At 44.6% G+C, this 13,495-nt stretch overlaps 1 protein-coding gene across 2 annotated transcripts; it reads left to right on the plus strand.

Annotated features, from left to right (window-relative positions):
• Window positions 1-2,220: 2,220 nt before the first annotated feature.
• On the plus strand, window positions 2,221-8,205 carry LOC101822814 (HLA class I histocompatibility antigen, alpha chain G). 2 transcript variants are annotated; one of them, XM_040732309.1, is made up of 5 exons: window positions 2,221-2,833; window positions 3,036-3,314; window positions 6,134-6,409; window positions 6,529-6,639; window positions 7,811-8,205. In XM_040732309.1, the coding sequence occupies exons 1-5, from the start codon at window positions 2,248-2,250 to the stop codon at window positions 7,858-7,860; spliced, it is 1,302 nt and encodes a 433-aa protein (XP_040588243.1). In that variant the 5' UTR covers window positions 2,221-2,247; the 3' UTR covers window positions 7,861-8,205. The 2 variants fall into 2 exon arrangements, with proteins under 2 accessions (XP_040588243.1, XP_040588242.1); XM_040732308.1 differs by lacking the exon at window positions 3,036-3,314.
• Window positions 8,206-13,495: the final 5,290 nt, after the last annotated feature.

The following is a 13,495-nucleotide window of genomic DNA, read 5'->3' on the forward strand; positions in this document are numbered from 1 at the left end:
GCCCATCCACCCATCTATCCATTCCTTTCCCCAGATCTGATCCCACCTTTTGGCCTCTGCAGTTGGAGTCATTTCTCAGTGTCTGATTCTATAGCAGCAGCTTCTTCCAGGAACTGTTTGGGTTCCCTGCCATATCAATAAGATTCTATTCACATTTCTTTAAGGTTTGCTTTTATTTTCTGTGTGTGAATATTTTGCTTGCATGTACGTCTATGTGCCAGATATATCCCTGGTGCCTGCAGAGGCCAGAAGAGGGCATCAGATACCCTGGAACTGGAGTTACAGATGCTTGTGAGCCACCGTGTGAGTGAGTGCTAAGAATCAAACCCAGGTCCTCTACAAAAGCAATAAATGCTCTTAACCTGAGACGTCATTCTAGCCCTTTGTTTACAGTTCTATAAGCCCATTCTGAAGCATCATGAAATGCTACTGCAGCCTCCTTAACCTTTGTATCTATTCTGTAACCTCATATATACATATATTTACTGTGTGACAGTTCAGTTAATATTAGTTATTAAGATTGGAATAAAAGAGCATGTATTTGCTTCAATTAGATTGCCTAGGAAAGCAAGATTATCTGCCAAATTCCTAAAATGGAAACCATCACACTTAATGAATTTATTGTTATTCAATTGTGACATTGTAGAATGTGGGGGTGTTCAAAAAACAAGAGTCATCCCAGAATGTAATTTTAGGTTCTCTGGCATCAGGGAAGAACAGTTTCTACCAACTGAACCTTGAACTTCTGTTCAGGAACATATTTATCAATTGCACACAAAGATTGTGTTTGGGGTACAACAAGCTCCTCATACTAAAGCCTCTATGGTCTCTATGTTCTCTGAAAGAAATCATGACACCCCCAAAACTTTAATCCATATTGTGTACTGTTTGCAGTACCCAATAATTCAAGACCTCCAAGTGTGCCCAGATAGTCTTGAGACTGAAAGTCATGTAAGGGCTGGAAAATTTCCTCAGATATTCTATGAATTATAGAAAACAATCACTATTCTCTACTATGATTCTTCAAGGTCTAGATACCTTCAACAAACACTAATACATTTTTTTGAGACAGGGTTTCTCTGTGTAGCTTTGGCACCCATCCTGGCACTGACTCTGTAGAGCAGGCTGGCCACAAGCTCACACAGCTCCACCTGCCTCTGTCTCCCAAGTGCTGGGAGTGTGCACTACCTCCACCTGGCTCAGAATACATTGCTGTTACCCTAGATACAATGACTCTACTAGATTCCCACTCCATGGAAAAATACACGCATGGTCATCTCTACATTTCTAATGTAGCTAGAATACACTATGAATGTGAAAAATAAAAACACAGATACCACTCAAAGGGAATAAGAAAGTTGATTCTGGAGCCAAATGTAAGGGACAATAGCCTGGGACACAGATTTCAGTTACTCCAAATTTCATGCCCTAAAATGGTAACAGTTTTATGAAGCTTTCATAGTAACAAAACAACGATGACAACAACAAAAGGTATAAACCAGCACATCTTAAAAATGCATTGATGAAAACATCAGACAGGCAGGTTGTATCAATGTAGGGAAATCTGTTACAGACCTCTATCTGATAACATAGTTTGGTGGAAGCTAGGAATCTGCTTGTACATTCCAAAAGGATTTACCTAATAGTCACAAGGACGTCAGATCACACATAGAGGTGAGCAATAATGGATAGCCCAAGATAATTTGCTCTCTGAACCATGGCAATCTAATCAGTCCACAATACTGACGTTCTTTTTTAAAAAGTTGTTATTATTTTTATTTTATGTGCATTGGTGTTTTGACTGCATGGCTTTTGCCTCCACACTTCCTACAGCTGTTTACAGTCCTTCATTACTGACCCTAACTCAAAGACATTACTCTCCTCTCTATATTACTCCAGACAGCAACTGCTAAGATTATGACTTGCAGGTGCTATTGTCCTCTTACAGAGACCCCCAGCTCCAGCCAAAACTAAGGAAATGGTGCTGGAGCGTCCTTCTGAGTCTGGTTTTGTTACCGTTTTTGTTGTTAGCCTTAATTTTTTTTCTCTTTTTAATCAAGAAGAATTCACAAATGGGAACCCGTTATTCCCCAGTAATGTTTGAACACCCACACGTTCATTTGGGCTGTATGTGGGAATTCAGAGAACTCAGAGTTATCGTGATTCGTCCCCACACACCCACGACCCTATAAAACTCCACAGAGAGGAACAAAGAACCAATCTCTTCAAGTTCTCCAAACACCGAAGATGGGGTCCGCGGTGCCAGGCACCCTCCTTCTGTTGCTGGCAGCCGCCCTGCCCCCAACTCAGGCCAGCGCTGGTGAGTGTGGGGTGAAAAGAGAAACCGCCTCTGCGGGGAGGAGCGAGGGCACTAGGCAAGGACCCCACCCGGAAAGCCATGTCTCTGCCCTCGCCCAACTAGACCACCCCTCTCCCCGAGAAGCGCAGCCCCTGCCAGGCTCCCTTCTCCAATCCACACCGGGAACACAGCGCCCTGCACCCCTCCCAGCGGGTACCCCAGTTTCCCGGTCTGGCCGGGTGCAGGGTCACCATGCACCAGCCCTAGGCTCACACTCCCTGCGATATTTTACAACCACTTTGTACGGTCCTGGCTATCGCAAACCTCGGTTCATGGTCGTGGGCTACGTGGACAACACGCAGATCTTGAGCTTCGACAGTGATGAGGCGAGTCAGCAGGTGAAGCCGCGGGTGCCATTTATGGAGCAGGACCCAGAGCATTTGAAGGAGCTGACTCGACTGGGCAGGGACATCTTAATACTTGGCCGACTAGAACTGTGGACCCTTTTCGGCTACCATAGCCAGAGAGAGAATGGTGAGTGACCCTAGACTAGTCTACAATCTCCTCATTTTCCTAAGGCTGTGGAAACATACCTTGGGTTAGTGAAATATGCAAGTTAAACCATCATGAAGAAGCTTGTAGAAGTTTACTGGGGTTTCATTTTAGTTTGAAATAGGCTTTGTGTATTGAGTGGGGCTAACTTAGGAGACCTTGCTGACCTCCCTGGCTGCAACAGGGTCTCACACTGTCCAGTGGCTATTCGGCTGTGACATAGGGCCAGACCACCGCCTCCTACGTGGGTATAAGCATGTCGCTTACGATGGCCAGGATTACATCTCTCTGACTGAGGATTTACACTCCTGGATCGCAGTGGATACCAAGGAAGCTCAGATCACCCGGCGCAAGTGGGAGGCATCTGGTGTTGCAAGGTCATGGAGGTCTTTCTTGGAGGGAAGGTGTGTGATGTGGCTTCTCAAATACCTGGATCAAGGGAAGGAGATGCTGCAGCGTGCAGGTACGAGGGGTAGGATAGCTTCTATAGATCCCTGAGCAGAGTTTATGGGAAGAAAAGAGAATAGAACCAATTCTTAAGTCGCTACTTACTGTAAAATACTGTCCCCCGGGCGTGACACAGACTGTTAATGTTTCAAAATCAGAATAGCTGTGATTACCTCACTGGGGATTCTAGCCATTCACACCCTCCGATGTTCCCCAACCACAAGGAATCCTGACAACTGCATTTGGTCTACCTTACTAGTGTACAACAGGAGTTAGAAGGTTAATTGATGGGCTGGGTGTAGGGGCTGATGCCTTTATTCCCAGCATTTGAGAGGCAGGAGGATGAATGAGTTTGAGGCCAGCCTTGTCTACATAGTGAACTCCAGGACAGCCAGGATGGCTGGGGTGGGGGTGGGGTGTTGCTAATTGATGGTGGCAGACTGCGGTGAGGCAGGTTTTGTATGCAGGTTTTGAGTATTTAGTAACTCCTCACCCATGTGTCTGTAAGTAACTGCCAATAAATTTATGGGATGCCAAACCAGTGTCAGATGGTAAAGATGGGCTTGGATGGACTCCCCCCTTTGGTCTGCTGCTGAAGTTCTATCTAGGGTAAATAGATGTGTGTTCATATCTCTGCAGAAAAAGTAATAAAACGCTTGACACTTGAATGGGAACACAGCAGGTCCAGTTTCATGGCTCCTGCTATGGGATATAAAACATGCAAAGGAAGCAAAACCATCCACGGGATAAAATACCCATGTGGTCTGCTTTCTCTACGTGGAGTGGAATGGCAGCTGGCAATTGCATTGCCCTTGGAATGAATAAGACTGACATCTGAGACCATTCCATCTGACGGTGGATGGATATGTGTGCTGGGGACCCCAGGGTAGTTGTCTTCCTCTACCTGGCATGAGATCCATCCCACGAGCACCAACAACAGCAAATCCTGGAGCAACATCTGTGGGGCACTGGGCAGGGTCCTCAGCAGACAGAGGCAGCAGCTGTGTGGCCTTTGCTGTGGGCAAGGAGACTGGGAGTCTGAGTCACCTTCCCAGAAAGAACTTGCCCAACTAAGGGAAGAATTACAATGAGAAAACGATATACAAATGATATCTTTTGTGTTAACCTCAAATTAGGGTGATAAACTGAAGGGGTAAAGTAAGAATGGAGGTTCTGGCTTACCATTTCTTATGGCTTGGGATGGGGTGAGGGAGGCATAAAGGAAAGAGTAGAAATTGGATCTGTGCTTCCACAATCCAAAAGCTTGGAAACAATGGTAAGAATAAAACAGTAAAGAGAGAGAAAGTTAAGTAGAAGTAATAGAACACCTCTCAGGCAAAACTATTATCTATGATTCAGCATGCATATAGGGCCTTAGTAGTGATTCGGTATGGGAAACCTTGATAATTGGGATCATTCTCCCTCTGGACTTCTTGAAACAAATACTTTTAAAAATCAAAGTACCCACACACAGGGTTTCAAGACTGTGGGTCATGGATGCAGGTAGGATCTGAGTGCTGTGGAAAGAGAGAAATGGAGTACTCTAACTATTCACCCCTCTACAACACAAAGGCTGAATAATTTGGGGCAGTGCAGCAAGATACCTCCATGCTTGGTGCTTGTCATGAAGCCTGACAGTCTGAGTGTGAATTCCTGACTATGGTAAAGGGAGACTCCCACAAGTTATCTTCTGACCATATTGCTGCACATGTACAGATACACACACACACACACACACACACACAAACACACAATCTGAATGTTTGGTTTTCAGTGTGGACTGTGTAGGAAGGATTAGGAGGTGTGGCCTTGTTGGAGGAGGTGTGTCACTCACTGGGGGGTAAGCGTTGAGATTTCAAAAGTCCATGCCGTCCAGTTGGCTTGCTCTCCTCCTTGTATAAGTTGTCTTGGTCATGGTGTCTTGTCACAGCAATAGAACAGTACTAAGACATTTGTCGTTGGTGCCCTTTCAAAGATGAACAGATAGTTGCTCATTCCTCTCCAGAAAGGCACCAACCACTCTTTCAATCATTGGTCTGGAGCAGAGGAAGCCTATCTGGCTCTCACAAGATCCACCCTTCTTTCCAGCACTGTATGAGTTGCTTCTCTCATTCTTGTGACCAAGTTCCTGGGAAGAAGCAACGTCAGGGATGAAGAGCTGAAGTATTGTGGCTCTCCGTTCACTGACTAGCACTCTATAAGGGGGCACTTGGTGGTGGGAGCAGTTCGGGGCCACAGCCTAGAAACCTTGCTCACATCTTGGGCAGATCAGAAAACAGAGTAGCTAGAAACAGAATATCACCCTCAAGGCCTACATCCCAGTGACCAACTCCCTCCAGCCATGGGGGAACACTTTTTTTGTTTTGTTTTTTTGTTTTGTTGTTTGTTTTTGAGACAGGGTTTCTCTGTGACTTTGGAGGCTGTCCTGGAGCTTGCTCTTATAGACCTGGCTGGTCTCGAACACTCAGAGATCCACCTGACTCTGATGCTGCCTCCCCAGTGCCGGGATTAAAGGCATGCGCTACCACTGTCCAGTGGGTGTACACTTTATGTTCAAACCACAGTAGAGATTCTAACTATTCAGGGATGGAGGGGGTACCAACTCTGAAAGAGTGAGTGGCTGTTCCCTTTTGATGCCTGTTTCTGCCAGTGTTTACAGATCAGTTATAGCTACTCAGAATCACAGGATTTTAACCCACTCAGGGGTATATTTCCCAAGAAATAGGTAGTTCTACACCCTGAGTTCATGCAACTCTGGGGATGGTCACATGATCAGTGCTCAAGTGATCCACAGGAAGCATCAGAAGGTTGTTCTTCTCTGACTCTTCTCCCCAGACCCTCCAAAAGCAAATGTGACTCATCACCCCAGACCTGAAGGAGATGCCACCTTGAAGTGCTGGGCCCTGGGCTTCTATCCTGCAGACATCACCCTGACCTGGCAGAGGGAAGAGGAGGACCTGACCCAGGACATGGATCTTATAGAGACCAGACCTGCAGGGGATGGAACCTTCCAGAAGTGGGCAGCTGTGGTGGTGCCTTCAGGAGAGGAGCAGAGATACACATGTCATGTGCAGCATGAGGGGCTGCCTGAGCCTCTCATCCTGAGATGGGGTAAAAGGGCATGGGGGGGGGGACACGGAGTCTATCTTTAGGGAAAGCAGGAGTCCTTCTACAGACCCTAAGCAAGGTCAGGATCCCTCACTTCTCTCCTCTCCTACTCTCTCTCCCAGAGCCTCCTCCCTCTCCCACCACTCCTATCGTGGGAATCATTGCTGGTCTGGTTCTCCTTGGAGTTTTGGTCACTGGAGCTGTGGCTGCCATTGTGATGAGGAAGAGTACAGGTAGGATAAAGACAGTGTTTGCTATTTGGGCCTTGGATGTAATTGTGCCCATCTCCTGTTTTGTTACTATAAGGTGCATCCATTCACGTGGGCTTAGCTACTTTGGGACCTTTTTCTTTTTTCTAACTCTGTAAGCAACATCTGAAAACAGAGGATAAAAGTTTGACATTGAGGATTCTGGTGGTGTGGACATAAATCTGAGGCAGAGTCTCCAGGAGGAGGAAATGGGAGGAAACTTGATCCTTGTCTCATGTTTGCTGACCCTGTTCTAGGTCTGTCTGTGCCCATGCCCTGGCTCGGACTAGGAGTTTCCTCTGGTGCCGATTTGTTCTGCATCCTTCTCTGTCTTTAACCTCCCAGAGATGGAAAAGGGTGTAATTAGATAACCTTTATCGTTTTATTTCCACCCCTTGGTCTTAGAACTCCCTTCTCCCTGAAAGTCTGAAAAGGAAGCAGAGACCTAGTCCCCTCATCACTCTGCTAAACATCCCTGCAGCTGGGCACAGCTTGAGTCCTTGGCTCCACCCATGTACCTTGCATGGGACCTGGTGTTGATGGGCTTTTGTGTTCTGTCCTTAGAAACGAAGACTCAAGTTTGGGGTTTTTTGACTTTTCTAAAATAAAAAATCTGTAAGGCTATAATTTCACATATAAAATTTCTTTATGTTTAAATGATAAGAATTCCCATTATTGCCAGGCGTTTGTGGCACACGCCTTTAATCCCAGCACTTGGGAGGCAGAGGCAGGCAGATCTCTGTTAGTTCAAGGCCAGCTTGGTCTACAGAGCGAGTTCCAGGACAACCTCCAAAAGAATACAGAGAAACCACGCCTTGAAAAACCAAAAAAAATTTTTTCCATTATTTGTGTCTGTAAGTCGGAAATCAGTCTAGGGAATTTTCAGATATCAATTAGGCAGAGATTTTCATTGTGTAAATTGCTTACTATTTCTCATACCTGAGGCTAAACCCTATAGGAGAGAAAACAGTATGTATCTGTCAATATGACAGCTCAGGGCTGCTGACATTTGGGACTATTCTTTGTTGATTGATGATTGACATCTGTGGCCTCAAACCTTGTTCTAGAATTCTCAGGACTCTCCCCAGACTCCACTGTCTTAGACTGTAAAGCACGGAGACCAGATACTATATTTTTTTCATTTTCTTTTTGGCAGGGTCTCACACTGTACCCCAGGCTGGCCTGGAACTCACTATGAAACCGTGACAGTGAATTTTCATTGTCAACTTGACTGGATTTAGAATCTCCCAGGACTTGCAGTTCTGGAAATGTCTGTGAATGTGTTTCCAGAGAAGATTAACTGAGAAGGGGAGGACTGCATTTATTGTGGGTGACACCAGCCCATGATTTTGAGGATCAGACTGAGGAAAAGGGAGGAAAAGGAGAAAGTCAGATAAGAGTCACCATCCTCACCCTCTGCTTTCTGATGCATAGAGATGTGAGTCATCCCAGCCATACATATGCTCCAGCTGCCATGAACTCTACCATGTCTTCCCTGCCAGGAGGGATTATACCTTTTTAAATGAATAAAAATAAATACAAGAAAATAAATCCTTCTTGCCTTACGCTGCTTCTTTCAGGTTCTTTTGTCTTTGTTTTTGTTTTTGTTACATTAATGAAAAGAGTGAGTGATACAACTTCTGCTCCCATAAATCATCCTGCCTCAACCTGAGTAGTGGTATTGCAAGTGTAGGGGACTGAGACTGAGGCATTGATTAGGGGATCCTGGTTTATATCCTTTCAGCTGCATGGTCCGAACATCTGCAGGCTCAGTCCAAGCTTATTTATTATACAGTATCTCAGATTGGACACTCTGAATGTTGAGATGTCCAGGGGATTCCTGTACACAGCAAAGTTGAGACTTTCTTTCACTTTTATTTCTTTTTCTTTATTATTTTCTCATACAACACATCCCAGCTGCAGCCTCCCCTCCCTCCCTTCCTCCCAGCCTCATCCAGCCTCTCCTCTCCCCAAGATCCACTGCTTCTCCAGTTCCCTTCAGACAAAAGCATGTCTCCCAGTAAAACCAACCAAACACAGCATAACAAGGTGCAATAAGACTAGGCATAAATCCTCATATCAAGGAGAACGAGGCAACCCAGTAGGAGGAAAAGGGTCCCAAGAGCAGACAAAAGAGTCAGAGACACACCACACTCCCACTGTTAGGAGTCCCACAAAAACCACTAGACCAGGCTGGCCTCGAACTCACAGAGATCCACCTGCCTCTGCCTCCTGAGTGCTAGGATTAAAGGTGTGCGCCACCAACACAAGAGTCAGGCTCTCTTGTAGCCCAGGTTGCCTTCAAACTCTTGCTGTGTAGCTGAGGATAATCTTGAACTCTTTATTCTTCTGCCTCTACCTCACATGTGCTAGGATTATAGATGTATGCCAATGATACTGGGTATTTTGGGGTTCCCCCTTTGAGGTTCTTGGTCTCAGTAATAAAGCAATTTAAGAGTAGACTAAAAAGATCAAGGGTAATTTTACCAGAGTTAAAAAGCAAAAGCCCAGGACAAGCAAAAGCTCAGGACAAGCAAGTTGCAGAGCCTCAATGGCTTCTTGGAGGAGGAGGAGGAGGAGGAGGAGGAGGAGGAGGAGGAGGAGGAGGAAGAGGAGGAGGAGGAGGAGGAGGAAGAGGAGGAGGAGGAGGGAGCATAGAAGGGGTAAAGACCATTTTAAACCGACATGGAGGTCAGACACATGGAGAGGAAGGAGTAAAGAAGCTGAAAATGCTGAAGGGAAGAGCAGAACTGTTAAGAAAAGCATTCTTAGAGGACAGAGGGAAAAGGACTAATTCAGAAATTGGGCAGACTTTCAAACCTACATGGCTGTGGCCCATCAGCTCCAGCAACATGGATCATTCATTGATCCTCTACTATTGCCTTCTCCAAACGCCACCCTCAGCTGTCCCCTTTAACCCTCTCTACCTTGCTGAGAAAGCCTACCACACAGCTGCTCTACTCTCAGAGGGTGTTTAACGCCAGGCCCAAGCCTTCCCCACTTTGTTCCCCTTCATGGCTTCTCTTCTTTCCCTGGGACTACTCAGGAAGGCTCTGCTCAGATTAAACTTGGATTTACTAATTCGGCCTGATCTGATTTATTACATCAGTGGAGGTGTTACTATGTGGGCTTTAAACTTTCCACCTCCCCCTACCAATCACATGAACACACATGCACGCACGCACGTGCACACACGCACACACACACACACACACACACACACACACACACCACATACACCCACATGTAGACACAAATGTAGCAAATCAAGCTAATCTTACCTTCCAAATACCAGGATTTCAGGTATGTGGCACCAGATCTGAATTTCTTAAAACACAAGACATATATTCATCATACACATGATGCTAAATCATGTGTGACTAAATTAGGAATAGGATGTTGTTTTAATGGGGTTTGGAGAAATATGCTTAGATTTGGCTTTTCCTATTTAGTTCTATTCTAACTTATGTTCTCTTCTCTCTTTGAAAGTGCATTGTCATTTGATTACTGACCCAGTTTTCCTTTCTTTTTTTCTTCTTTTTAGAATTTTTATTTAAATTAGAAACAAGGTTGCTTCACATGTCAATCCCAGATGCCTCTCCCTCCCCTCATCTCCCACCCCCCCACCAACTTCCCCCAGCCCCACACCCAATTCCCACTCTGTTCCCCAGGGAGGGTAAGGCTCTCCATGGAGGATCTCCAGAGTCTGTCATTTTGTTCAAGGCAGGGGCTAGGCCCTCCCACAAGAGTCCAGGCTGAGAGAGCATCCCTCATTGTGGGATGGGCACCCAAAGTCCAGGAATAAATACTGATCTACTACCCAAGGCTCCATAGATTGCCTAGGCCTCCTCAATGACACCCACATTCAGGGGGTCTGGATCAGTCCCATGCTGGCCTCCCAATCATCAGTCTGGGGTCCAAGAGCTCCCCTTTGTTCAGGTCAGCTGTTTCTGTAGGTTTCACCAACCAAATCTTGATGCCTTTGTTCATCAATTCTCCCTTTCTATCACTGGGTTCCAGGAGTTCAGTTCAGTGTTTAGCTGTGGGGGTCTGCCTCTGCTTCCATCAGTCATTAGTTGAAGGTTCTAGGATGGCATATAAGCAAGTAGTAGAACTCATTTTCAGGGAGGGGCATTTAAGGTAGTCTCTCCGCTATTGCTTAGTTGGTATCATCCTTGTAGATCTCTGGAAATCTCACTAGTGCCAGATCTCTACTCAAACTTATAATGACTCCCTCTATTATGGTATCTCTCATCCGGCTATCCTCTATTTTTCCCCCAACTCAACCTTCCTGCTCCCCCATGTCCTCCTCTCCCCTCCTCTTCTCCCCCTCTCTTTTTCTGGGTCCCAACTTCCCTCCCTCCATGCTCCCAATCTGCTCAGGAGATATTGCCTCATTACCCTTCTCTGGGGTACCATGCATATCTCTCTTAGGGTCCTACCTGTTTCCCAGACTATCTGGCAGTAGGATTGTAGGCTATCCATGTCTAAAATCCATATATGAATAAGTACATACCATGTTTGTCTTTTTGTGACTGGGCTACCTCACTCAGGATGGTTTCTTCTAGTGCCATCCATTAGCTTGTAAATTTCAAGATTCTATTGTTTTTTTTTCCACTGAGTAGTTCTCCATTGTGTAAATTTACCACATTTTCTCTATCCATTATTCAATTGAGGGGCATCTAGGTTGCTTCCAGGTTCTGGCTATTACAAATAATGCTGCTATGAACACAGTGGAACAGATGTCCTTGTTATATGAATGTGTATCTTTTGGGTTTATGCCTGAGAGTGGAATTGCTGGGTCTTGTGGTAGACTGAGTCTCATTTTCCTGAGGAATCTCCATACTGATTTCCAAAGAGGCTGTACGAGTTGGCATTCCCACTAGCAGTGGAGGAGTGTTCCCCTCTCTCCACATCCTCTCCAGCATAAACTGTCTTTAGTGTTTTTGATTTTAGCAATTCTGACAGGAGTAAAATGGTATCTCTGAGTTGTTTTGATTTGCATTTCCCTAATGGCTAAGGATGTTGAGCACTTTCTTAAGTGTCTCTCAGCCATTTTAGACTCCTCTATTGAGAATTTTCTATTTAGTTCTGTAGCCCACTTTTTAATTGGATCCTTTGGTGTTTTGGAGATGTGATTTTTGAGTTCTTTGTAAATTTTGGAGATCAGCCCTCTGTGGGGTTAGTGAATATCTTTTCCCATTCTGTGGGATGCCTTTTTGTCTTGTTGACTGTGTCCTTTGCCTTACAGAAGCTTCTCAATTTCAGGAAGTCCTGGGTATTAATTGTCGAACTCAGTGTCTGTGCTACTGGGGTTATGTTCAGGAAGTGGTATCCTATAACAATTCATTCAAGGATACCTCCCACTTTCTCTTCTAAGAGGTTCAGTGTGGCTGGATTTATGTCGAGGTCTTTGATCCATTTGGACTTAAGTTTTGTGCATGGCGGTCTTCTACATGCCAGCATCCAGTTCTGCCAGCACCATTTGTTGAAGATGCTTTCTTTTTTCCATTGTATAATTTTAGCTTCTTTGTCGAAGATCAGGTGTTTATACTTGTATGGGTTTATATCAGGGTGTTCAATTAGATTCCATTGGTCTACTTGTCTATTCTTGTGCCAATACCAAGCTGTTTTCAGGACTATAGGTCTATAATAGAGCTTGAAGTCAGGGATGGTGATGTCTCCAGAAGTTCCTTTATTGTACAGGGTTGTTTTGGCTATCCTGGGCCTTTTGTTTTTCCATATAAAGTTGATTATTATTCTTTCAAGGTCTGTGAAGAATTGTGCTGGGATTTCAATGGGGATATCATTGATTCTGTCAATTGTTTTTGGCAAGATTGCCATTTTTACTACATTGATCCTACCTATCCAAGAGCATGGGAGATCTTTCCATTTTCTGGTGTCTTCTTTTATTTCATCCTTTAAAGACTCAAAGTCCTTGAAACACAGGTCTTTCACTTGTTTGGTTAGCATTACCCCAAGGTATTTTATGTTGTTTGTGGCTATCGTAAAGGGCGATGTTTCTCTGATTTCTTTCTCAGCCCTTTTATCATCTGTATATAGTAGGGCTATGGATTTTCTTGAGTTAACCTTGAATCCCGCCACTTTGCTGAAGGTATTTATGAGCTGTAGGAATTCCCTGGTAGAGTTTTTCGGGTCACTTATGTAAACTATCATACCATCTGCAAATAGTGAAAGTTTGACCTCTTCCTTTTCAATTTGTATCCCCTTAATCTCCTTTTGTTGTCTTATTGCTCTGGCTAAAACTTCAAGTACAATATTGAAGAGGTATGGAGAGAGTGGACAGCCTTGTCTTGTTCCTGATTTTAGAGGAACTGCTTTGAATTTCTGTCCATTTAGTTTGATGTTGGCTGTTGGTTTGCTGTATATAGCTTTTATTATGTTTAGTTATGTTCCTGTTATCCCAGATCTCTCCAAGACCTTTATCATGAAGGGGTGTTGGAGTTTGTCACAGGCTTTTTCAGTATCTAGTGAGATGATCATGTGATTTTTGTTTCTTAATTTGTTTATATGGTGGATTACATTGATTTTCATATGTTGAACCATCCCTGCATCCCTGGGATGAAACCTACTTGATCATGGTGGATGAGTTTTTTGATGTGTTCTTGGATCCGATTTGCCAGTATTTTATTGAGTATTTTTGCATCAATGTTCATGAGGGATATTGGTCTGAAGTTCTCTTTCTTAGTTGTGTCTTTGTGTGGCTTGGGTATCAAGGTTATTGAAGCCTCATAGAAAGAGTTTGGCAAAGACCCTTCTGTTTCTATTGTATGGAATACTTTGAGAATTTTGTTAGGGGTTATAGGTCTATTTGAATTGC

This window comes from Mesocricetus auratus, unplaced genomic scaffold (genome assembly GCF_017639785.1).
Source record: "Mesocricetus auratus isolate SY011 unplaced genomic scaffold, BCM_Maur_2.0 Super-Scaffold_100027, whole genome shotgun sequence".
Classification (NCBI taxonomy): Eukaryota; Metazoa; Chordata; class Mammalia; order Rodentia; family Cricetidae; genus Mesocricetus; species Mesocricetus auratus.